The 23915-nt window shown below is 41.0% G+C and overlaps 1 protein-coding gene across 1 annotated transcript in view; it reads right to left on the bottom strand.

Moving 5' to 3' along the window:
• Nucleotides 1–20979, bottom strand: part of dbpa (D site albumin promoter binding protein a) — a 40039-nt gene extending 19060 nt beyond the window's left edge. Inside the window, exons 1-3 of the mRNA XM_063465646.1 lie at nucleotides 20169–20979; nucleotides 14254–14522; nucleotides 12531–12729 (exon numbers count right to left, since the gene is read on the bottom strand). Of these exons, the coding sequence (XP_063321716.1) occupies nucleotides 12531–12729; nucleotides 14254–14522; nucleotides 20169–20364 (664 nt within the window). The 5' untranslated portion in view covers nucleotides 20365–20979. The remainder of the gene's footprint in view (nucleotides 1–12530; nucleotides 12730–14253; nucleotides 14523–20168) is intronic.
• Nucleotides 20980–23915: the final 2936 nt, after the last annotated feature.

Below are 23915 nucleotides of genomic sequence, written 5' to 3'. Positions count from 1 at the left end.
TCCAAATCACTGCTCATGCTCTGCCAATGGTCAGATCTGATTATGGCACACTGAGCACAGGACATGACTAGACAAGTAGAAAGACCCCCACGTGGCACGGGACTTTGCAGGTTCCCCGTAACCCTGAAGAGCGGCTGTTGATTGCAAACAGCATCTGTCGTCATGCTTCATGCTTGAGATGAAGAGAGGTTTTCTGTGCCAGAGTTTCCTTTAAAGGCACATGCACAAAAAGGCTTGCCATAAATATTATGCAAACTACAACAGGACTCAAATCCACTGAAGTGAACATAAATGTGCTTTGTACAGCTGTGCCACAAAGAAAATAAATCAAAACATATTAATGCTGTGACATGCGGTTCTGTATGAGGAGACCCACGATATTCTTTTGACAACAGGAGAATAGAGAACAGCAGAGAATAAAAATGTTTTCCATGTGGCTGTGCAGATACTGACTGTCCTCTCTAAGGCTTTTCATTGTTCGCAATATACTGACTTCTAATTGGCGTGGAGGAAGTATGCACAGTAGGTATCCCTGCATTGTAGCTGCTTGGCAGAAAAGCTACCATAACACACTGAAGAGAACCCAGACTTTCAACAGGAGCCTTGTGGTCAATGTTTGAAGGTAAAATTCAGCCTCTCGAGCACCCACAAATGAGAACAATGTAACCCTGGTGTGATCAGCTGATTGACAAATCTTGTTGCTGCTATGAAACATTAAAAGTGTTGAGGATTTTTATTCTATTTCTGATTTTACTAAATTATATCACACAGCAGCTGTCACCTGACAACGTGCATGTCAGAATAACAATGTCTGACAAACTAAAATAGGACATTAGCTCACTTCTGAACTAACTGCTCCCTTGCACAAATTTGCTCTAATTTATGAGCAGTTCATATAATAGTATGGTTCATTTACCGCTAGCAAGCATGCATTTATCCAGAGAGCTCCTCTGCCTACACCGCAGAAGTTTCAATGTGTCCGAAGCAGACTATTTGTGAACAAACCATGTCAGATCTGAGCCTCTTTCACATGCTTGATGTGATTCTCATGTGATGTCCAGCTTTATCAGAACATCATATTAAATCATTAAGTGTTCGGACCTCAAAGCTCAGTAAAAATAAACACGGAGAACACCAACAACAGCGACCGGGATCACTGGAAGTTTCGGTTTTGTTGAGCCACCACTACTCGAACCAAACGGCGTACAATTCAGGCAGCACTCCAGTTCACACTGGAGCTGGACACATGGCACTTAGCAGTATGAAAGTGATCAGATCAGACATAACCAGTGCTAGCCAGATGTTCAGATGGAAAAGAGCAGATTGTGAACAAAGGTGCGTGACTAATAAAACGTTTTCTCGTGGCTCAGTCCTTCTCCCTCCTAAGCTCAAATAGTAAAGAATAATGACACTGTTTAAGAAAAGCTTGCATGTGCAGTATGTGATTAGCCTCTTCATCTCATTGAGGGGAAAGAGGAGGCGGATGGTTGTCACCGGTGTGTGCAGCTTTTATCCACAGAAGAGGACGACCGTAAAAAAAGGGGTCGTGTGTTTTTAAAGGTCAATCGCACTTTGGTGAATGTACAAACAGAGGATTTGGAATCAGAGCCAAACTCGTTTTGATGGAAGGGTTTGTTTCTTGGTTTCATTGGAGTGCTAAATTCTTATCGTGTAGCTGGTGTGGGGTAGATGGGGAAACATTATCTGGGCATTGTAATAAGACAGAAATGTGACTCTATCATCTTTAGCCTTTTTTAAAAATCATACATGCACTGCTTCATAAATCTGCGTTAGCTCTGCTGCCCTTAAACTCTCTCTTTCCAAACCTCCTCATCTCTGCTTTGCTTTGTCCTCAGTGTTTATTCGTTCTGTAATCTTCACTGTTTCCTCTCCCACCGCTCTCCTCATACCTCTCTCTTTCCTCCTCCAACCCCTCCCTTCCCTTCCCTTCTCTCTCTTTCTCCCTCTACAGCTCTCCTGCCTCTCTCGCTCCGATGCTTTCTGCAGCGGCACGTGACGTGGCGGCCGCACATGGCCTGAGCGTGTGAGAGACAGAAAGAGAGAGAGAGCCAGCGAAAGAGAGAGAGAGAGAGAGCGAGAGAGAGAGATTTCAAAACATGCAAAGCAACTCTCCCGACTGAGCGCTCGCTCTCCCCCTCCAGCACTCCTCACTCTCTCTCTCCCTCTCTCTGTGCAGAGTCAGTGTCTGGTTTTAACCCTTCTGTCGCCAGGATTAATCACAATCCTGAATGTTAAACCGCCTGATGCCTCAGCCTGGTGTTATCCTGCATTCTCTCTGTCGTTCCTTCTTTTTTAAAGGCACAGGAGCCCATTTCTTTCACTCTATACCCGGCTCATATTCTATTCAAATTCATAATTTATCATCTAGAATTAGACATTTCATTTGACTGGTGATGATTGCTGAGGGGTTTATCTTGGATTCTACCAGTCTAGACGCTGGTATTTGGTTTCAGCTTGAAGTGAGACAGCTCTCTGGTTAAAAGCAGATTACAACTCTTATTTATATTTATTGTTCTGAAGGCCAGGGATGATCTAATCAGCGCTTAGCTTGTCTCTCTGAGGGAAAGTGAATGCAGAAATATGTGCTGCAGTGGCTGGACTGCAGACTGTTAGCAACATATGCAGATTGGCTATAAAAACTATAGATAAAATGCACTTACATGTATTTCAAAATGCAAAATGCTGTAAAATAATTGTTCTTATTCAAGCTGTTGACCAATCATTGTAAATAAATAGAAAGTCGCATATAAATCTGCTTAAGCTAGACTGATGTTGTTGCTAAAAAGACAGCGATTTTATATGATATTGTCTTAAGATCTTGACTCTATAAAAGTTTTGTTTTTGATTTTGGAAACACTACTCTACTGAAACAACCCCATCACAAGCACCACTTACTTCCCTTTCAGAACTTTTAACATGAGTTACTGCATCGAGTTACAAAAAACTGCAGCACAGTGGTAATTTAGAAATAATGGCTTCATCACATAAGCTGATTTCTCTCATGTAAAATGCTCCACTCAGGTTGTATCTCATCAGCGTGCTTGTTTTAAGTTTGACAAAAAATAATATCCATCCAGTCAATTTCTCCAAGCTTATAAGGAGATCAAATTAATATTGAGAAACACTGAGTGCAGCTTACTGGTGCCATCCGCCACAACAATCCCAGTTTCTCATGTGGCCCCTTGGGAAAGTCAATTCCCCACCCCTGATCCATCTTCTACTGCTTATGCCTGACTAACACCTCCAGCTTTCCCAGAGGACACAAGTTTTTCCAGCCTTGTTAATAGACATAATCACTCCAGTGTGTCCTTTGCCTTTCCCGGGGTCTTCTCCTTACTCTGAAGGTATTTTACACCACATGTATTTCACCTCTTGCTACTTTTGCAAATATAGCCAGAGTGTTTCTGGTCCATTTCACATCTGCCAAATATTCTGCTCTGACAGCCAATGGGATTGCTGTTTCCTTCCATAGCACGATCAATAGCTGGAATTATGTAACAGAAGCATTCATCAGAGGGACAGCTCAGGTTGAGTAGTTTGGAGACACAGTTAGAGAGGCGAGGCTGAGATGGTCTGAACATGTGCAGAGGAGGGATAGCACATATACTGGAATACATTAGACAAAGGACAGTGGATATGGAGCTGCCAGGATGGAGGAAACCGGGAACTCCTCAGAGGAGCATCATGAATGTGGTGAAAGAAGATGAGTGGCAGAGGAGGATGTCTGGGATAGAGTGAGATTGAGGAAGATGATACACGATGGAAACCCTAAAAGGAACAGCTACAGGAAGAAGAAGAAGAAACTTTCAGAACTTACACCAAAGTCTGACAGTTTTCCTTATTTTCTTCAAGAATCAAACATCACACTGCACACAAACATGGACAACAAGCTTATCCTCGATTTCTGATTGCCAGTGGATTCAACATAGTTGACAGTCTACAGTAGAATCTCAACTGATTCAACTAAATTATTTGGGAAAATCAAATCGTTTTCAATTGGTACAGATCCGTATGCGCGTCCAGTCATCTTTCAGAGGAAGATAATTTCCTTATTCCTTCAGTCACTAGCAACAGTTCATGGCCAAATGTAAGGAACCAGATCAGGTGAAATGGATAGTCTCACCTTCACACCCAGCTCGCTCTTCATAGCCGACTGCAGCTGCAGTCCAGTGCTCCTCCATGTCTCACCACCTTATTGTGCTGGAGAAGGTGTCAGGCCACCTTGCACTTGACAGAGCAACACTGAGCATGTGAAATGGTGAGGGGCTGTACTAAATGTAATTGTACTTATGTCTATTGATTAGAAAAACAGGACTGAATACTCAGGTTGCTGGCAAGCACCTAAGACCACCCACCCATGGGCCCCAGAGGGTCTGATCCTTTGTGAGAGTCAGAGCAGGGGCCAAAACTGGCTTCAGAGCAGTGATTCTCAATTTCCTGGACCAAAAGTACAAAAACACCCAACTTTTTTTAAAATCAGCCATCAACAGCACAAAAGAGCCCCAGTTTAATTTTACAAAAAACACAGTTCGGCATGATAACATCAGCTGAATCTTCCATTTAATTTCCAAAGAAAAATCATATTCCCTCAACTTAGTTTCACTCCATATTTTTCAAAGTCATTCACTCCCACCTACAGTGGAAAAGGAAAAAAAAACACTCCGAGTGTCAACAACGCCACAAATATACAGCATCGGCTCTACGTTCAACAACATCACATGGTCCTCATCAGAGGACGGTGTTTGTTCAACTGTCGACGCCTTCAGCTGCAGCGCTTTGAGGAATTTTCAGAAGTGCATGTGTTGGCTTAAAGCCACCGAGCTTTAATGTGAACAGATCCAAACTCCATCTGCTGATGAAGACTCGGCGATGAGGTTAAAAGCTAAAGAAAAGCCTTCAGCTAGGATTCATCATCCATCCATTAACTATACCTGCTTATCTTTTAAAAGAGAGCTTCCCTCTGATCCACCACTCTCTGTATAGTGGTGCCTTATTTCAGTATTAAAAACACCCTGAAATAGTGACCACACTGACTTGTGAGGCCATGCACGTTGTGGCTTTTACCTCCCAAGCCAGACAGTGATTGAGCAGTGACTCATTTGGGTTAATTTTACATTATTAAGCACAGTAAGAGAAAATCTGAAGGCAAAGACCCATCTAACAAATAAAGTTCTGCTGCATTTCCACATAAGGATGAAGCATATTTAAATGTAGACGCCTCAAACTTCAATTCTAGTCCATAAATAAATCAAATCAAATCAAATCAAAGTTGCCAGTTTAGGCGCTAGCTTATTTGCCTGTTTAAATTTCTGTAGCTGCATTAAAGCCATATTCCCATGTTTGTTTTTATCTGCACTTCCCACTCAAGCTTCACCACTTCTGCTTTCAACGTCGCTCTCCTCATGCGTCTGTCTGTCTGTCTGTCAGCAGGATTTAAAAACTGAACAGATTCCCATGAAGTCTGGTTGACAGATCAGCCTCAGGCAAAAGAACATCTGATTAGATGTGGGTGGTTATTCTGATTTTCATCTTCACATTTCTTTCCATGCGTCTCGTGTTATCCTTCCTCCACGTGTGTTAAACTGTCTGTTGTGACAAGTTGACATCAGCGAGTCAGATGTTTATTTGTCAAAAATTCTCAAAAGCAAAAAAGTTCATCAAAAAACACAGTTCAACGAGTTCATGCATCTTCCAGCATGCGCAGGCTCATGGGAACCTGAGGTTAAAAGTCTGGTTTTGATCAGCAAGGTCTCAGACAGAGTGAACTGACCTGGAAGTGTTGAAGTAAAGCTGCAGCCTGATTTAAAATACAAGCAAAGGTGAGTCATGATTATTTACTTGAAGCTAGGAGGCAAAGGACAGCTCTTTACAGAGAAAAAAAGGCGGTGCAGCGCTGCGGCACGATAAGTACCCTGGTGGTCTGTCTTTCACTTCTTATCGGTTTTTCTTATAATTGCACTGAAATAAGAATTTCCTGCTTTTGTGAAGCATCATCCATGAGTGGAAACCAGAATCACACTGCAGGCGATTAAATCAAGGTTAAAGTAGACCTATTCTCTGAGCCGCCACATAAAATATACATCTCCATCCATATCTCAGTTTCTCTGAGTCTGATTCGTTTCATAAACCTTCTAAACTAGTGAGGTACCCGTGCAGAGGACATTTGCAGACGTCCCGTAAACGTGCAGGTACTTATTAAGGTTTTGAACAGCAGACGGCTACAGGAATGCACTTGCTGATTGGGTGATTTTCTCTGCCAAACATGCCAAACAGGAAGACTGTGGGTTGTTGCATTCATCCAAACAGCATGAGTGAGTGATTGAAGTCATTTATCACAGGAGACAGAAGACAATAAATAAATACAACCAGCGCCCCCACCTTCCTGAGAACCCATCATATTTCATTTTCTATGTAACACTATGATTTATACATAATGAGGAGAACTCTATTTTCTTTTGCTTTCATTTTAAACACTGAAACAAAACAATTGGACAAAAATACTGTTTCCACCACAAACATAATAAAGCCTTAAAGGACACGATCAAAGGCTTTTCTCCTTCAGCAGCTGAACTGTGAGGCGTCCCCAGAGGACCACATGCACAGCAAACTGTGGTGATTTCTTGCAACTACACAAAATCAAGTGGAAGTCAGTTAAACCTAACAATCACAGTTTTATTCAGAAGAATTTGTTCTTTTCTTTCGTTCTTTTTTTGGGGAAGGAAGATGGCGATAGACATCAAAATGCTGTTTGGTCTTGCTCCGAGGCTCAGCTGAGTCTCAGCGGACGGTTTTCAGGCTAAGATCTCGAATCAAAAAATGAGCCTGCGAGGTTTGAGGCTGATTTTAGGGAGGAGATGAAATAAACAACATTGCATTCTGGAGCTTAATTGTGTCCACGTCCCACAGTTTCCTGATCACAGGTGCAGTTTTATGTGTGCAACAAAGAACCCCAGTTTGAATATTTCGGATTTACAGCATTTTAAAGAGGAAACAGGTGAAAAATGTCACCAGAGCTGCTTATAAAACCCCAGCTGTATCCATATTTTTGTGTTTTCCCCTCCCTCTGAGCTGTTCTCCTTTTTGCCCAGAATGAATTAAAATCAAAGTAAAACATGCGCATGTGGATGAGATTATTATTTCCAGTCTATTTTCCATCTATTTCTCTTGCTGATTCTCTCTCCCCCTCTCTTTGCAGCTCTGTAGTAATACTTCAGCTCCACAACAACCTCAGGGATTTCTGGATGGATGCATCATCCTCAACCCAGTCACGTGTTTATAATTCAGAATAAAAAGCACGCACACACACACACACACAGATAGATGAAAGCATGTTCACATTAAAGCCCACATAGTTGCATGCAAATGCCAAAACAGACGGCATTCTCATATGCATGTGTGAAGCTCAGCATACTGTACATACACACACAAAAAGGTGGAAAGACTAAAGGCATGCATGTACACACACACACACACTAATGGTGTGTATTCATAGACTCGCACAGAAGCACTCAGGGCAGATATGAAGACTTGCAGCAGTGGTTGTCTCTCCTCTGTAGCTGCAGCTCTATCCTGGCTGAACCTTGTGAATCTCTTTCTCTGTATCTCATTTTCCAATTGTTCTCTCTCACAGTATCTGCAGCTTGTTTGCACAGAGAAACATCTCCTCTCTTATTGTTTATGACTCAGAATCAAAGAACAAACACAATGTCCCAGGCAGATTTCTCAGAATCTGATCCTGCTGGGCACCTCATCTCTCTGTTTTCCCCTCTTTCCTGTATCCAAACCCTCTTTCTGCATACTCAGAGCATTCGATTCTAGTATAAATAAAACACGGGGGGAAGCTACGCAACCTTCCCTCAAAGTGATCTGATCATGGCGGCATTTTCTAAACAAAAGGGAACGTGAGGAGCAGCACCCGATATGAGCAAATTCAAACCTCGCAACGCCCACAGGTGGGTCCACTGTTTTCAGATTCACTGTTCAGACCTGCAGAATATTATTTTTAAATTCTCTGGGAGCTGACATTATGTGTCAGGCTGAATTCTGAGTGCATGGTAATAAAAGTGATGCAAAGCTTCAATGAGCAGCTGCAACAAGCTGATAGAAAATATATGAGATACTGTCATAAAGTGTGTGGGAGAACGATTTCATTTCCTCCCAGGTATATATACTGTGTTTTCCATCCTTTTCCTTCACTCCAGTTAACTCTCTGCGCTTTGTATCGAATACAAAAGCAATCAGCGAGTGTATTCACAGAAGAACATGAAGAGGATAAACAGGCATGTTTGGACAGCTTCAAATCTCATTAAGTGTTAAGGTAATATCATTTTTATCCTATGTAGTTGTGAATGTGCATCAGTAGTTAGCTAGGCTTTAAAGGCTGGGCTATTTAAAAAATAGCCACTGTGCTTAGCTATAAGTTTGTAAAGCCCCAACCATTTAGAATTTGAGCTCCAACCACCTTGGTTTTTGAGTGTATTTGGACAAGAGAGTGGAGTGAAAAGATAACAGCTAATGCTAACAGTGTGCCGGGCAGATCGTTCATAAGGGTAAGACAAGGATTATAAAGCTAGAGGTCACGATTTTGAAATTCCATCATGGTGGCTTAGCTTTTCATGAGCTCCACAAGGTTAATTTTCTGCTGCTGTAACTAATAAAAGCAGTGTTGCATCTGTGTGGGTAAAATGTAGCAACTTCCTGTAAAATGAATGAAATTGTCCAGATAAATATGAATGTTAAATAAAGTCTCTGTGTTATCCACCAGTCAAGAACACAGCATCTTTGTCCTGTGTTTGTGTGTGCTGCTCCCACACCAGACACATCTAGCAAGTAAGTGGACTAAACATTCTCACATAGGGACGCATTTTCTTTCACTTGAAATTTGCTTGTAGTTTTCTCTGGATTAAAAGAAACCAAGCCGTGAGAAAGCTACAAAATTACAAACTAATCAACTGATTTGGTCCAAAGCAAATAAACTGTTCGTGTGAAAATACCCTTAAGCACCCCAAAAGCCATATAATCTGTCTGATAATTGCATTTGAAATTCTCCAAAAGGCACGAACACCACAAATGTGGTCGAGAGAACCATTTCAATGATCCAAGAACGTCTTGTTTAAACCCTTAACAAAGTTCAAATTGGTGACCGAGAAAAAAAATACCTGTACAAGAATGAAGGAGGAAATTATACATACACACCTACATTTTAAAGCAGGCTGTAAACAGGTTTGTTTCTGCTGACATTTTAAAATGGGAGTCTATGGGGACTGACTCGCTTTTACAGTCAGCCTCAAGTGGACATAATAGGAACTGCAGTTATTTGCACTTCTGAATCTTTAGCACTGAAAGGTTCTGCTTGATTTTAAACATAAACACTGGTTCAGAGGATTATGTGTAATGTGAAGGAGATGAACCTGCAAATAATAACCATGCGTTTCAGCTACAAAACATTTTAGCATCTTTGAGCTCATTGTTTTGGTTTATTACATCATCGTTACTGTGGTTACAGCTAACATTAGAGCTGTGTTCATCCACTGTAGGCAGCTGTTTTTCAGAGACAGAAAAAACTAGCTGCAAGCTGTGAACAACTGGCTTTTGAAAACAGTGGAGTTAAGCAGATAAAGAGGCAGATATTTCCCCCAGGAGCTGTAGACCACAGAGGAGCTAAAAGAAGAGTGAGTAGTGGACTTACATTAATCCGGTGCACAGAAATGCATCTTCAAATGAAAGCTAATGCTGCTCTGTATCATCTGGATGTACAAATAAACAAATGTTTGGTGATATGTCATATTCATACCCATCTACAAAGCTTATAGATTATGGAGCAAGAGCAAAGAAAGAGACTATGCTGGCATATGATATAAACGCATCAAGTTAAAGCCTTAAGTCTTCTTAATACAGCAGACACATGAGAGATTGTTATATGACTGTGCTTGGCCTTTGCAGAAGAGCATTTATGCATATTTTAGGTACAGATATGGCAAACCGTCCAATCCACAGGGTGCTGTATGCAAAGACAAAGACAAACACTTTTTGCCTTCACTTATGATCTCACAGATTAGACCCAGCTTCACTCTTTGTCTAACCGGTGACATTTTGACGACAAGACGAAGCTTCACAAATGAGAAAAAAAATGCTAAAATAATTGTAGCATAGATAACACAAACAAAATTAGGCTCTCTTGTTCCGTCTCCACACATCTACATAACATGCTCATACAATCATTATCGTATAATGGCTGAACGTTTACAAAGAATGTGGCAGTCTGTTGTCAATAAATCACCACAGAATTAGCTGTGATGAATCACTGGATGGCTCACGGGACAAAAAACATGACGGTCAGCGTTAGAAAGAACGGCTTTGTGGTTTCAATTAGTCAAAACTGGAAGTTGTCAGGCTTGTGAAATCTCAAAAAGGAAAGAGAAAAAAAGAAAAAGAAAGACGGACAGAAAGGTTGTTCTGATGTTCTGGCAGTTCTGGTTCACATCAAATGCAGCAGAGAGAGGAAACAATAAATTATGAATATATAACGGATGAAAACAGCCTGGTGGAGGGAACCGAGGAGGGCCAGAGAACAGGGTGTCAGCCATTTTTCGCGCTGAGATATAATTAGAGAGAATCCTGATCTGGTTATTGTTAGAGGCACCGAACGCTTGAGTTGTGCGAGTTAATATAATGCATTGTGGGCCTCGATGCTCATTAGTGCCAGATCACATCGAGGCCTCTTGCACATACAGCTTCATATATGTCTGAAGGCATTAGTTGCAGCACAAATGCTGCCTTCTCACATGAAGATGTTTTAAACTCACTGCAGAAAAAGAAAAGCTTGCTCATTTTTAACTTTGTTATGAATGTTTTTAATGATTAACAATCTTAAAAATATATATTTTTAAATATTTCCCCTTATAATCTCATTCTGGTTAGTAGTATTTTGACTGGTAGGTTAAGTAAATAACCTCTGGACAACATATTAATTTGTGAAAATTGGTAAAAATAAATAAATAAAATATGACTTTCTTAGTCATGAAAATCATCCATCCAGAGGTAATGATACAAAGTCTCCTTTTTTCTGACCAGGAGGGCAAAATTCAGCTAACCATCATACATGGTAAACAATATCTGACAAGCTAAACAGACTAAAAATAAAATAAAATAAAAGAGCTAAACGGATTAACAAGCAGCTTGCCAAAAATTGCAATACCTCTAGTGGCCACTTGAGGCAGGCTCCAAAGCGAGCCAGTCCTCATAGACACCCACGACAAAAAGTCCTGCTTTACAACAGAAGTAAAAATGTTTGCAGCCAGGCGGAAAATGCTTTTAGTGTCTGTGGATGGTGTTTGGCCTTCATAACAACTGTACAAGGGTTGAAATTTTTTATAACTCAACCTTTAAGTTTTTTCTGAACATTAGGAACAGGGTTGACCCTTAACTGCAGCTCTGAACAGTTTGTCATGCCTTTTGAAGCATTTTAATGCAATTATCTTCAAAATTACATGACTTGATATCTGGTTAATTTTTCACAACAGCTCATTCAAGAAGTCTGTTCTCTAGTTTTGGCTCATTAGATAATAGTATGTTATTATTATGTTACTTAATTAGTAACATAATTAGTAACTTAATTATAACTAATTAGTAGCTTTAAATTTCGGTGATTTTACTCCCATTGACACCTATATATAACATCGAGCACCTAGCCATGCAATCTGCCTTTATAAACATATGTGAAAGAAAGGGCTGAGCTCACTGGATTTGAACATGGTACTGTAAGACTCCACTGTTACAACAAGTCAGTTTGTGAACATTTCTTTCCTTCTAGATTATAAATGATCAACTCGTAGTGCTATTATTGCAAAGTGGAAGCATTTAGAAGCACAACAACTCAGCCATGAAGTGGCAGACCTCAAAGTTACAGAGCTACTGAGTGCTGAGATGTGAGGTGCATAAAAGTCTTAGCTGACTCAATAAGCACAGAGCTGACATTAACGTCAGGATAAATGTGTGCCAGGAGCTTCATGGTATAGGCTCCCATGGCTGAACAGCTCCTGTAAGTGTAATGTAGGTAGCCCAGTTTGCACCAGTACAGTTTATAGATGCTTGCTTGCTGGTGCAAACTTGCAAGATTTAGCTACTAACTTACTTCTCCACCTTAAAAAAGACTTCAGATGGGAGTCATGGATGAACTAGCAGTAAGCATTATATTAATTTCCCATAATGCCCATTTTAATGGGTCAAAAATGTATAAAACTGCTCAGCAGCACCATCACATTCAATAAAAATGTGTTATAGATGAGCCTGTAAATAATTTTGTAGCTCATTTTGCTAAATAATGTCACAGAAACTACTTTCCAAGGACCAACTGAGAACCTTCAAATGTCTATTTTATGCCTGACCAGAACAAACAAAACCACAAAATATTCAGTTTACCATCACACTATAAAAAAATAAATAACATACAATTCTCACACAAGAATTAACTAAATGTAAGGACTGTTTTAAAATTCCCAATCACTCACCATGTAGACACTCAGGTCCTCCCATCATGCTTTGCTGCTGTTGAGGTGGTGGCGGCTGTGGTTGTGGTTGGACAGTCTCCAGTCCAAGCAGTGAAGAAGAGGAGGATGAGGAGGACATGGAGGAGGAAGAGGAAGAGCAGGGTGGAGGAGAAGTGGGGGGACACTGAGAACTCTGGTTAGGCACCGCAGACTGGGAGCTCTGGGAGGAGAACACAAACAAAAGCAGAAATTGTAATCAGAAGAAATTTGGCTTAAAGGGGGAGGAGCTAAAACAGCTTGTGTCAAATAGAAGATGAACAGAGGTGCTACACAAATACGCAGGATAAGATGAATGAGTACTATTTTCAATGATAAATCATGCAGCGCTGCTCCAGCAGTGTCCAGGAATGGTTCTTTTGAAATCTCATTAGTGCTTTAAGGATTTCTTCAAATTAAAATAGTTCATTAGCTTATAACAGAGCAATGGCAGTATTAAGTATAAGGTTAGCTTAAAGTCCAAAGATTAATCTCACAGTGTAGTGCATGGCCCTATGATCGTGACTTATTCACAATTCAGAAAAAACAATGGGGCTGATAGATATTAGCCAGCAAACTAAGCAGCTAGCAAGCTGTGCAGAGAAAGGTTAAAGGTGCGCTTACATCATGCCAGCATGATTTAAACTTTAAAATCATGCTTCATATTTGAAATATTCATTAATTATCTGAATTACAAAGTGCGTCCAAAGGCTCACAGCAGGATTTTTTCCTACTTTTACATTGCATTTCAATATTTTTTACATTCCTTGCTAGTCTGTTGGACTGTTTCTATGTTATTCCAGTAGAGTTATAATATATTACAAGGTTTAAGAAAAATGCTCTACAGATGCCACAGAAAGCAGAGATGATGTCGCTCTTTACATGATGTATTTTATTTTGCTCATTCCTCCTTTGGATGCAGTAGCTGGCTGTGAGCAGCTGCAGCTGCTAGTGAATCGGTGGCTATAATATGGTTACTGCTCAGACTACTGCAAATGCAAATAAGAAGAGGTGGATGGCAGTGCATGCAGAGCCTGCACTGCAAGCAAACACGGTGAGTAGCTAAAAAATAAATAAACGGGAAAGCGTAAGTAGTTTTAAAAAAAACGTAACCGTTGAAATCTCCAAAAAACAAACTGAATTGCAGTTAATCGACTTCCAGTGATCGTAGTGAAGGTCATTTCACTACCAGTTTGTCAACACAAGTCTCTGCAGTTCCTTAAGTACCACAATGAGTTGTAGAATGCCAAAGTTGTTTTTCAGGTAAAAAAAATATATATCATGATAAGAGTAGTGAGAGACTGAACTGCTCCATTTGCCACCTTGGCTGCTGACAACAAATTAACACTGAAGGGTTACAGCGAGCTAAGAATGTTTATCTTGAAACTGAAGCCACAATGTAACAAGAGCATTTCCACCTTATTAAAAAATCCTGGAAATACTCCTGCACTGCAAGCATTGAAGAATCAGCTAGCTCCTAAACGACTAAACTATGACTGGCCAAATAACTGGTAAACTAGCACAGTTTAGCATTAGCTCACTCATCTGAAGTTTTCTCTTGAGGAAATGATGATGTTCCTGCAACTGTTTCATTAACATCTGTGCTGAATAAACATTAAATTGTCTTCTTCCAATATAACATCTTTTCGTTTGGTAAAATTGAGAAATGATTCATAAAGTTGTGGTTTTTGATCTCCATCTATTTTACCTGCGAGGGGATCTGGGCAGTAGCAGAGCTGGGCCCATTGCTGTGCATCCCCATCCCATTCTCAGTCAGGAACTCCTCCAGGTCCATGTACTGCAGCTGGAACAGGCCTCCATCACACGGCAGGGTCCTCTCCCACAGCAGCGGGCCCAGGAAGGCTGACTGTGAGTTGGGTCGCAGTGCGCCGGAGCCCGGGGTTCCTCCCACCCCATTTGCTCCACCGGCACTGACACCCAGAGAGTCTTCATCGGAGTCCAGGGGCTTGTCTTTGTCTGAAGAGAGAAGAGGGTGAGATATCTTCCATTAAGCTGCTAACATTAGTTCTGTTGTTTCGTCTGCTCTGACTAAAGTATGCAATGAAACTCATTCATCCTCCTTTTTAAAGTGTTTGCAATGATAACTCATATTCGTTCAGTGTAAGCATCAGACAACAAACGTTTTCAGTGTTTTCTTTCAAAACTGGCTCGAACTACAAAACCCTGAAGTTCTCATCCACATATTTATGTAGTTTAATTGCAGTCCTTTGGTGGAATCTGTATCACAAAGGACTCTACATATTAGACACCTAAAAACTTATCTGTGCATGTGCTATTTTGCAGATGCAACTTTGGTGTTCTTCCCATGATGACTCAGCAATGGCAATAGAGCTCAGGACCCCTAAGCATCATTTTTTACTAGTGCAGCTGTGAAGGTTCATAACCTAAAACACTGCTTTCAGTTCCTTAATGTAAGCAAACAAGAATCTGGGAAACTACTGGTTTTTCCTCTGGGGGAATCTGACAGATTTTCTGGATTTCCACTGTCGCTAGCAGATGTCCATGCCACATCTTCTATTTCTATCTGCCAGACATTGTTTGTGAATGCAGATGAATCTTTAGAAAAACACAGAATCGTCATCATGCATTGGTTATTCAATGCAATTCAGTAATTACCAGCCCTCTTTTGTTCGCCACATAGACCTTTTAAATGCATACAACCAAAGCCTGCTCAAATATGTCTGGTCAATAGGACTACAAAAAGTCTCCAAACAAAACCCAGGAAACTTCCCAGAACACAAAACACAATCGAGGTTAACCTCCTGCCAGCCACTGTATCACTGACAAACCACTGAGGGGTAGGGTTAGGCTGTACTTCAGCTACGTGTTTTTAAAGCCTAATTTCAGAAACTAGACAACATTATCTTCCATGCATTTAAACGTCTTTTATATGATTTCCAGCTGAGAGGTAAAAGAGGTAAAAACAAATCCATATAAAAGGAGCACTGAGAGCCTGAACTTAACCCTAGCCAAGTCACTGGTGATCGAATGGATGTTAAGAGGTTAATCAAACACAAGTGACAGCAAAAGTAAGCAGAAAACCAACCAAAACAGTGCAAAATGCAAAACTCCCTAACACCACCCACAGTTTCCTGATTTAAAGACTTTATCTTTATTTACCACCGTCACCCCCCTGTCTCTCTCTACCATCAGTGGTATCATCCAGTTCAGAGCAACAATGTCACGTGCTCCAGCTGGCAGCTTCTGAGGAAACATCAGAATGGTTTCTTAAGATAAGAATCGCTTATCCTGAACTGAACACTGCATCCTAAACAGTTTAACATGGATATAGGTAGTATTAATGGGTGTCCACACAGGAAGAGACTAGCATGGATGTATCACTGAATGTCAATGTCTGGGAGCGAAAGATAAAGTTGATATGACTGGCTGAAAAACACATGATAGCGTCACCTACACCACTGGTGACCTGCCGTCAGCTGCAAAGCAATGGCTTCATGCTTATTTCAAAAGAATACTTTGAGAATTTGAAGTAACATCTGATCGACATACAGCCTGAGGTTGGTTTCTTGTGCACTTCAGCTCACTGCGGCTCAAAGAGGATCAGACTGACATGACTTTTGCTTCACAAAGCATGAAAATAATTTTAAAAAGAGACGCCACACAAGCCAACAAAGACCCAACAAAGGCTTGTGCCACTGCCTGGCACATGTGTCCTTATCACCCTATAAAGCACTTAGCCACAATCATTAAAAGGCACCTATAAATAAATTGAGCGACCTTGCACTCTGGCCTCATCGTGAAAGTCCGATGGAAAGATCAACCATCAATAAACCATCACCAGAAAAAAAAGGGATTGTTAAAAGAAAAGGAAATAAAGGGAAGCACTTCATGGAAATATAGACAATGATAGCTTTGTACTCTGCTCCTTTGGTTATATTGTTCTAAAGGATTACATTGCCAAAAGCTCATATTGAAAAAGTGGCACGCTGAAGAATAAAGCCCCATAAAACAGCACTAAAAGAGCATATTTAACAGGGCTGGAATGACACAGAGACAGACTGTGAGTTGTGAAGAAAAGTGAGAGGCTGGGGAGAGTATCGGTGAGGCTGGAAACTTATATTTAAACGGATTAAAGTATATAAAGACGTGAGAGATTACAGCAGTGGATGGACAGATAGGTACTCAGAAGGTGGGAGGAGTAGAAAATAATCTGTCTCTGGCAGTATCTTAATCATCTGGCTGCCAGTGTAGTAAGTTTAGCTACAACCAGAGCACAAAACTCACAATCTTTGCTTTGTGGAGACTGTTTGGTTCTGTAGTTTAAGATGCTTCAAAGCTAATGTTCATGATTTTAAAATAAAAAGAGCAAAAAAAGAGAGATGCGAATTAAACTTAAAAAGAAGAAGACAAATAAAGTGAAGTATCCCAGAAACAACATTCAGGTGGAACATTTGCAGCCTGATTTATGGCTATTCCTTACGTTTGGTGGTGCAATCACCATAGCAACAACAACCAATCACTAACAAGGCAAGCTAAGCGAGTTTTCATCGGCCTGCCTGTTGTGAAATTTGTTCGTAGAGAGCGGGCTGATTATTCACCACAATGATCGATTTCACCAACGTGTTGATGCCAAACTGCAAAAGCAGCCACCTCACTCTCTCTGTATATTTACTTGACCTGATTTGACTAGTCTGTGTGTGTTAGCCCTGTGATAGTCTGGTGACTTGTCCACAGTGTACCCTGCCTCACGCCCTGTGACAGTTGGGATAGGCTGCATGCCAGCACAACCCTGAAGTGGATAAGCGGTTAAGAAAATGAGATGAATGGATGGATGATGTGACTGGTAGCAGTGGTGTCGGTAATTGCAAAGTTGAACTTTTCTCAACTTTTCAGGGCGACCAACGTGAAGGAAAGGACTCACGATTCTATTTGGTGGTACATATTGTCATTCAAAATAAATGAGAATCCGGCCTAAATGCCTCCAGGTCACTTAAAGCGACCTTAAATTTTTCCAGGAAAAACAGCTCCTTTACAGTTAGTTGATTTTGCAACTGATCTAAGGCCGACGGAGAAGCAAATTGGAACGTCCTTTTTCCAAATCTAATCCAAGCTTTAGGGACAGACAAAAGAAAAAAAGTCTTGGGATCAAAGTCAATGACTTCTTATACTTTTTTGAGAGATGTAGGTCAGTAAGTGAGATTGGAGCAGGCTGAGAGCTTCCTAATAAGAAATACAAGTGGTTAAGTCTATCAAAGGACAAAGCAGTCCATCCAACCTGAGCATACAATATGCAACGATGCATAAGCTTTAAGGTTTGCAGTGACTATCAGGCTTTGTGACAGACAGTATCTAGCACATGAAAGCATTGCAAAAACACATAAAGGTGGTAGCAGCAGATCTTTTTCTTGCATTAAAATAAACATGGTATACTCTCAAGTATATACTCAGTTCAGCTGAGTCAAACTAGCCGCGGTGTCAAGCAGACACTTCTAAGATATCACAGGAGCTTAAGTGAAGTAATTCAAGTGCAAAGGAAAATGAAAAGATAATCTAAAAGCAACAGAGGGCAAAGTCATTAAAAGACATGGGGAAATCCCTTTTCTGTAAAGCAGCGTGAGGAGGAACCAGAGGGCGAATGGATGGGAGGAATAAGTGGAAGTGACACAGCTTAATCAAAGTGACACTTTGAACTCAAGTGGACAAGTCATTAAAATCTGACAGACTGCAAACTGACCCGCAGCACAGCAGAGAGGAGAGGAAACGTGGCAGTGGAGGCTTGGAAGAAGAGATGATCCATGCAAATATGAGTGAGATGTGCAAAAAGAAGAGAGAGAGAGAGAGATTTACAAGGGGAGGAAGAGGAGAGAGATGCAAATAAATGGCTTTGGAAAAAAATAAGTCTGGGTGATGAGAGTAAAAGATGAAGACAGAGAGGAAGGGAGACAAAACCTGAGAAAATGTAAATCAGCGGAGGGACCGCTGTTGTGAAGCGAGTGGAAGACGAGAAGAGAGCAAGACAGGAAAGTGTGAGAGGGAAAACTCAAAGACGTGCAATACAGAGAGCGAGAGAGAGAGAGGGAGGGAGATGTGCTAGATAGAGTGGGTGTTTGTGAAGGCGTCAAACAAAGCTAGCCAGGGGGGGGGGAACACAGCAGCAAGGCAAAGGGCTGCATTGTGGAAGGGGAACAGCAGCTAAAATCAGGGGCAAAAACATCTTCTTTATGCCCCTGAATGAATCTCCTCTCATTAGGAGGATACTGTACTGAGCTGCTTTCTGACTCCATGGAGAGACTGTCAACTGTGTTCACCATCATCTCCTCCTCCTCCTCCTCTTCCTGCTCCACAGAAAGGAGCTGTAGTGGCACCAAAAAGCCACCAGGGGCCAACAACATACAGGGAGCCACTGGACAGTGCCATTCCTTTGCCCCCCCGACCCCCCCTGTGAATGTGTGTGTTCAGTTGTATCTACACTCATGAGGCACTGACTCTTGACAACCTTCTGTTCTTGTAAGGACACGTTTTTTATCGCTTCATGTTAAATAAATGTGTTTTAATTGAGGTTTAACTTAATTTTACTGGTACTTAGCAGAAGAGATTCAATGCAAATCGCTGCCTCACAAGCCAAAAAGTGTGCGTATGCGTGTGACAGCAGCTGACTGGGAGTTATAATATCCCCACAGCAAGAGAGAGGAGGGAGAAGCAGGCTGGTTAATATTTGTTGTGGCAGCTGGAGGATGGGAAATAATTCAGTCCCACTCAGTAACCTTTATTTAAACAAACCAAACGACTGCTGCTTCTGCTGCTTTGGCTGGATTTTTGATGGCATCCACTCCAGATTGTGTTTCTTTTTTTACACCCTCTTCTTCCCTCCTCCTCTTCCTCCTCCTCCTCCTCTTCTAGATCATTTCACTTCACCACCACCAAATGCAAAAGGGAAGCGTTTAATATAAAAATGCAGCAGGCCAGAAGGAGGAAAGCTTGCAAAGAAAACAATGTCCATGTGAGTGTGTGTTGGATAAGCAGGGCCTCTGTTTTTTACAATCACACCTACCCACTCAGTCACATGCACACACACACGTTCACACACTCATGAATAATCCCTGTGACATTTCTGCAAAGAATATAAGCTACTGTTTATTGTTTGTTTTTCAAATCAGATCTGCAGCCCTTTATTTCTTTCAATATCTCTTAATTATCTTCTTCTTCTTTTTTTAATCCTCATGACAGCAGCTGGTAATGTGTCCAAAACCCTAATATAATCAGCTTAAAATCAAGCAGCCATTTTTCCACATATAAAAAGGTGGGGAACAAAGACCAAATCTGGCTTTTCAGTTGAGTAAAAGGATTGAAAACGTGGCCCAATAAGTCCTTAATCACAAATTTACAGATAACTTTTGCAAATGTGTGCGAAAAGCTTTGTAAATAAAGTTGATCTTTACTCTCCTTTAGTGCACTTAATGTGGACATTTCCTACATTAAAATGCATCACACAGACATAATACAGGCCTATACTGCGCTTACAATACAATGAAATTTGCCTCTGTATGGCTGAGGTATTTCCTTAGTGGCCCTTTAAGGAGTTTGTTCCTATTGGATCCCTTACTCACACGCGCGCAAAAGTGTACACGTGCGCACACTCACCTTTCATCTCGCAGCAGTCCTTGGGGCCTCTCTGGTCTGCCTTGATTGGCACCTGAAGCAGAGACTTCAGGTTGGTCATAGAGGTCAGGTGTCCACCTTGGGGGCCACTTCCAGCCGGGTTGCTGGCCCCAAACTGGGGGCTTGTGGCCCCGGCAGGGAGATCCGGTGGTAGGAGCTGGGTGAGAGGCCTTGACATAACTTCTCGGGGGGAATAAGAGGAGGAGGAGGAGGACAGGGGGAGGTGAGGGGAGGAGGAAGTGGAGTGGGGCAACCTGCAAGAGACCGTAAGATCAAAATAATCCACTTAGTGACGCTAATTGACGGGCGCGCCTTCAAAAGGTGCGCGGACAGGTGACGCGTGTGCGCTCAGGGTGTCCACCTGATAGTCGCCAGTCCCATGCAAGAAAATGTGCGAAAGAAAAAAAAAGGAAACAAAAAAGAAAAAAGAGGGAGGATTTATATCCAAAATGGCACCATGTTGACCGAGTCTAATTCATCCTCCAGGAGTAGCTGTCAGTCGGTTAGTTGGTCGGTCGATCGCTCGGTGAGTCCGGAGGGAGCTATAAACAATATTAAGAGAGCAGAAATAAAGGCAGTAGAAACAGCGGAGTACAGTCGAGTCGCGGCGGTGGGAAGTCTCCAAGACAGAAAAGAGCGAAGAACAAAAAGAGGGGCGAAAAAATGACAAGATGACGGAAATAAAGAGATCCCCCGGAAAAAATAATAATATCCAGTAGTATGAGAGACGGATAGATGGGGCTGATGGCTCTTATTTTCCTCTCTCTCCCTCTCTCTCCCTCTCTGCCAGTCAGCTGGAACCAACACGGGCCGCTCGTGTGACGTCACCGCTCACGGGGGAAAGGCGCTTGGGGGCGTGGATCGTTTGCATACAGCGGCAACGCCCACAAAGCCCAATTGACCACGCCTCTCCTTCCCGTGTACTCAGAGTCTCGGCGCTGCATTTATGACTACTTTAAAATTTGGTAAATGTGAACTTCAAATTATTTTGCTTTTTCTCCTTTGTTTTTTTCAGGGAAACTGAACAAAACGTTTAATCTCATGACAAAAAATAAGTCCTGTAAGTCCTGTTGACATCCCCATGTACAATAGAGGTCCTTCTGGTAGTCCACAAACCAAAAACTATTGACCAGGGACTGCAGTCAAGAAATTAAATGAATGTCTATGACTGACAGTTAATGTGGTTACTAATTAAGAAATGTTGAAAATGTTTCTGATTAAACGATCACACAATGTTAAAAATGTTAAAAAGCAAAGATGCAGCTCAAGGATAAATTTTATCATTTTGGTATCAGCTTACAATACATGCTAGATTCAAGTTGAACAAAATAAACCAAAAAAAGGGAAAACGCAAAACAATTAAGTTAAAGTGCAAACGTAAAACATAAAGGCCTAACAATGTAAATGCATAAAATAAAACAGAAGCTAAAACGATGGCAGCTAGAAAATATAATTTAAAAAAAAACTGTTATGGAAGAAAATATATTAAAGTTCATAAAAGTATGAAAATACCAGATAAAAATATGGTAAATGTTATTTTAAAAATTAAGCAAAATAACATTTATTTAATAAAAAGAATAAGAAAATAATGTTATAAAAATATTTTTAAAATATATATATAAATGTTAAATTACAAAATTACTAAAACGCTACCGTTTCTCGTGAATGCAACACACATTGACACTAAAACGTGACGCCTCCATGAAGTTTCAGCCAATAGCGGCCGCATGAGATAATTCCTGGATGGCCCGTGAACACGCCTCGCCCCGCCCCTCTTCTCTCACGCTGTCACTTAAACAGCGAAAGCAGAGCCCGCCGCGTGTGTGTGTGTGTGTACTAAAATGAGACGCAGCTCCTGAAACGTCAGGATGTTTACCTTTTCCACCTCTTCCTTATCTGAGCAATAAGGGAAAATACGATTACTTTTACCCCGAGTTCAAACGCGAACAAACACAAACGGTCTTACCATTTACTCCACACTAAAAACATATACACGCTATTCTTTTTTAACAAAAGAGACAAATAAAGGGCCGCCCTATTATACTGGTAGTACACTGAAACCATTAATTTATAACTGTTTCCTTGAATATTGTGAGTATGTTTTAACTTATACATAAACTGTTTGCTGCGAGGCTTCAAAATAATAGAATAAAAGTCATTAAATTGTCTCAAAACCACCCGAGGAGCAGCGCCTCGTCTGTTTTCTCCCTGTTGGATGTCCCTGTCTGACTCTCGCGCTCTCAACAACAAGCACATGGACCCGGCACGCGCCGACTGTTGCCTACCGGCGACTGTGCAGCGCTGCGATTGGCTGAATCTAGGTCACTCGCTGCGGCTCTCAGCGCTCTATTGGCTAAAAATAGGTCACAGTCTCCGCCCACAGATTTCCCCATGCCATGGCCGCGTGAGAGCACGGTTGGAGGGAAGGAGGGGGGTGTTTATGTTTCACTTGTGAAGGATCCATTAAAGATCATATTTACCTTTTCATCGTAAATGTTCCGAAGGCACAGTCAAACTAAGGCAAAGTAAACAAAAAATACAGCAAGGACTTCATAAAACAAAGACAACGTTAATAAAATTGATAAACAGCAAATAAACAATAAATGATCCAAAAGCTCTTTATTTTGTTTACACTTTAAAACCATTTTTTTAGCATTTCAGTGATTTTTTACTACAATGAAGTATTTTTGCTGATTATTAATTATTAATATTTCCGTCATATTTTGAGTGTTTTGTTTTGTATGATTTTAGTTACATGTTTGAATTTTTTTCCTATGTTACCAGACAGATAAAGTTGAGTTCTAAATCTACATCAATGGATTTCATACCAGTCTGTATGAAATTCTTCATTTTTCTTATTCTTCGATCATCTGTCTCTATCTCACCCCACCCCTATAGTTCTCCTCTGTCACACCAGCCCATCTGCATGTCCTCCTTCACTAGATCCATGAACCTCCTCTGTGGTCTTTCTCTTTCCTCCTGCCTTGCTGCTCTATCTTCAACACCTATCTTCACCTCTGTTTTGTTGTCCAGTATTTCCACTATCTCTCCTCTGCACATGTCCGAACCATCTCAGACTCACTTCACTAACTTTGTCTCCAAACCTCTAAACCTAACTTGTTCTTAACTCCACTTAAGATACCACCTCCAGCTTGGCTTCCTGTCTTTAGTGTGAAAAAAACAAAAACATTTTTATTATCATCTTCTTTATTTATCCAGGCAAAAGTCAATTTAGCAGACACGTAACAATTAAAAAAATCATATGTGTGATTTTGGCCTTTAGAAAAGAACCCAAGTGTTCTGGCAAGCATTAAACCACTATAATAAACTACATAAAAAGCAGGCTATAATAATACTATTATTGCTATTAAAGAGCTCTTTTTGATGTGAAACATATCTCAAAATACTGGTGTAATTTATTTTGTCTTCTAAAACAAAGTCATTTCTGTTTAAATGTTAGCCATGCGCTATCATTGCAAACCAAACTAGCAGAAGTCATTATTCCAACATCTTGTAAATGAATGAAAGAAGCAACTGGTTTAAAACGTGACTCCTGCAGCTGTCATTCATGGTTCCTGGAAGCTCCTACACATCTTATGTTATGATGACATAGTGATGTTACACATACATGACAGGAATGTGTGAATAGTAAGAAGCCAAAATAATCTGCCTCACACACACACACACACACAGACACGCTCAGAGCAGCTGAGTGCGTGCACGCTGGCA

This window comes from Pelmatolapia mariae, linkage group LG22, assembly GCF_036321145.2.
Source record: "Pelmatolapia mariae isolate MD_Pm_ZW linkage group LG22, Pm_UMD_F_2, whole genome shotgun sequence".
NCBI lineage: Eukaryota > Metazoa > Chordata > Actinopteri > Cichliformes > Cichlidae > Pelmatolapia > Pelmatolapia mariae.
The sequence above is the reverse complement of the archived record's forward strand: the minus strand, read 5'-3'. Positions and strand labels throughout refer to the sequence as shown.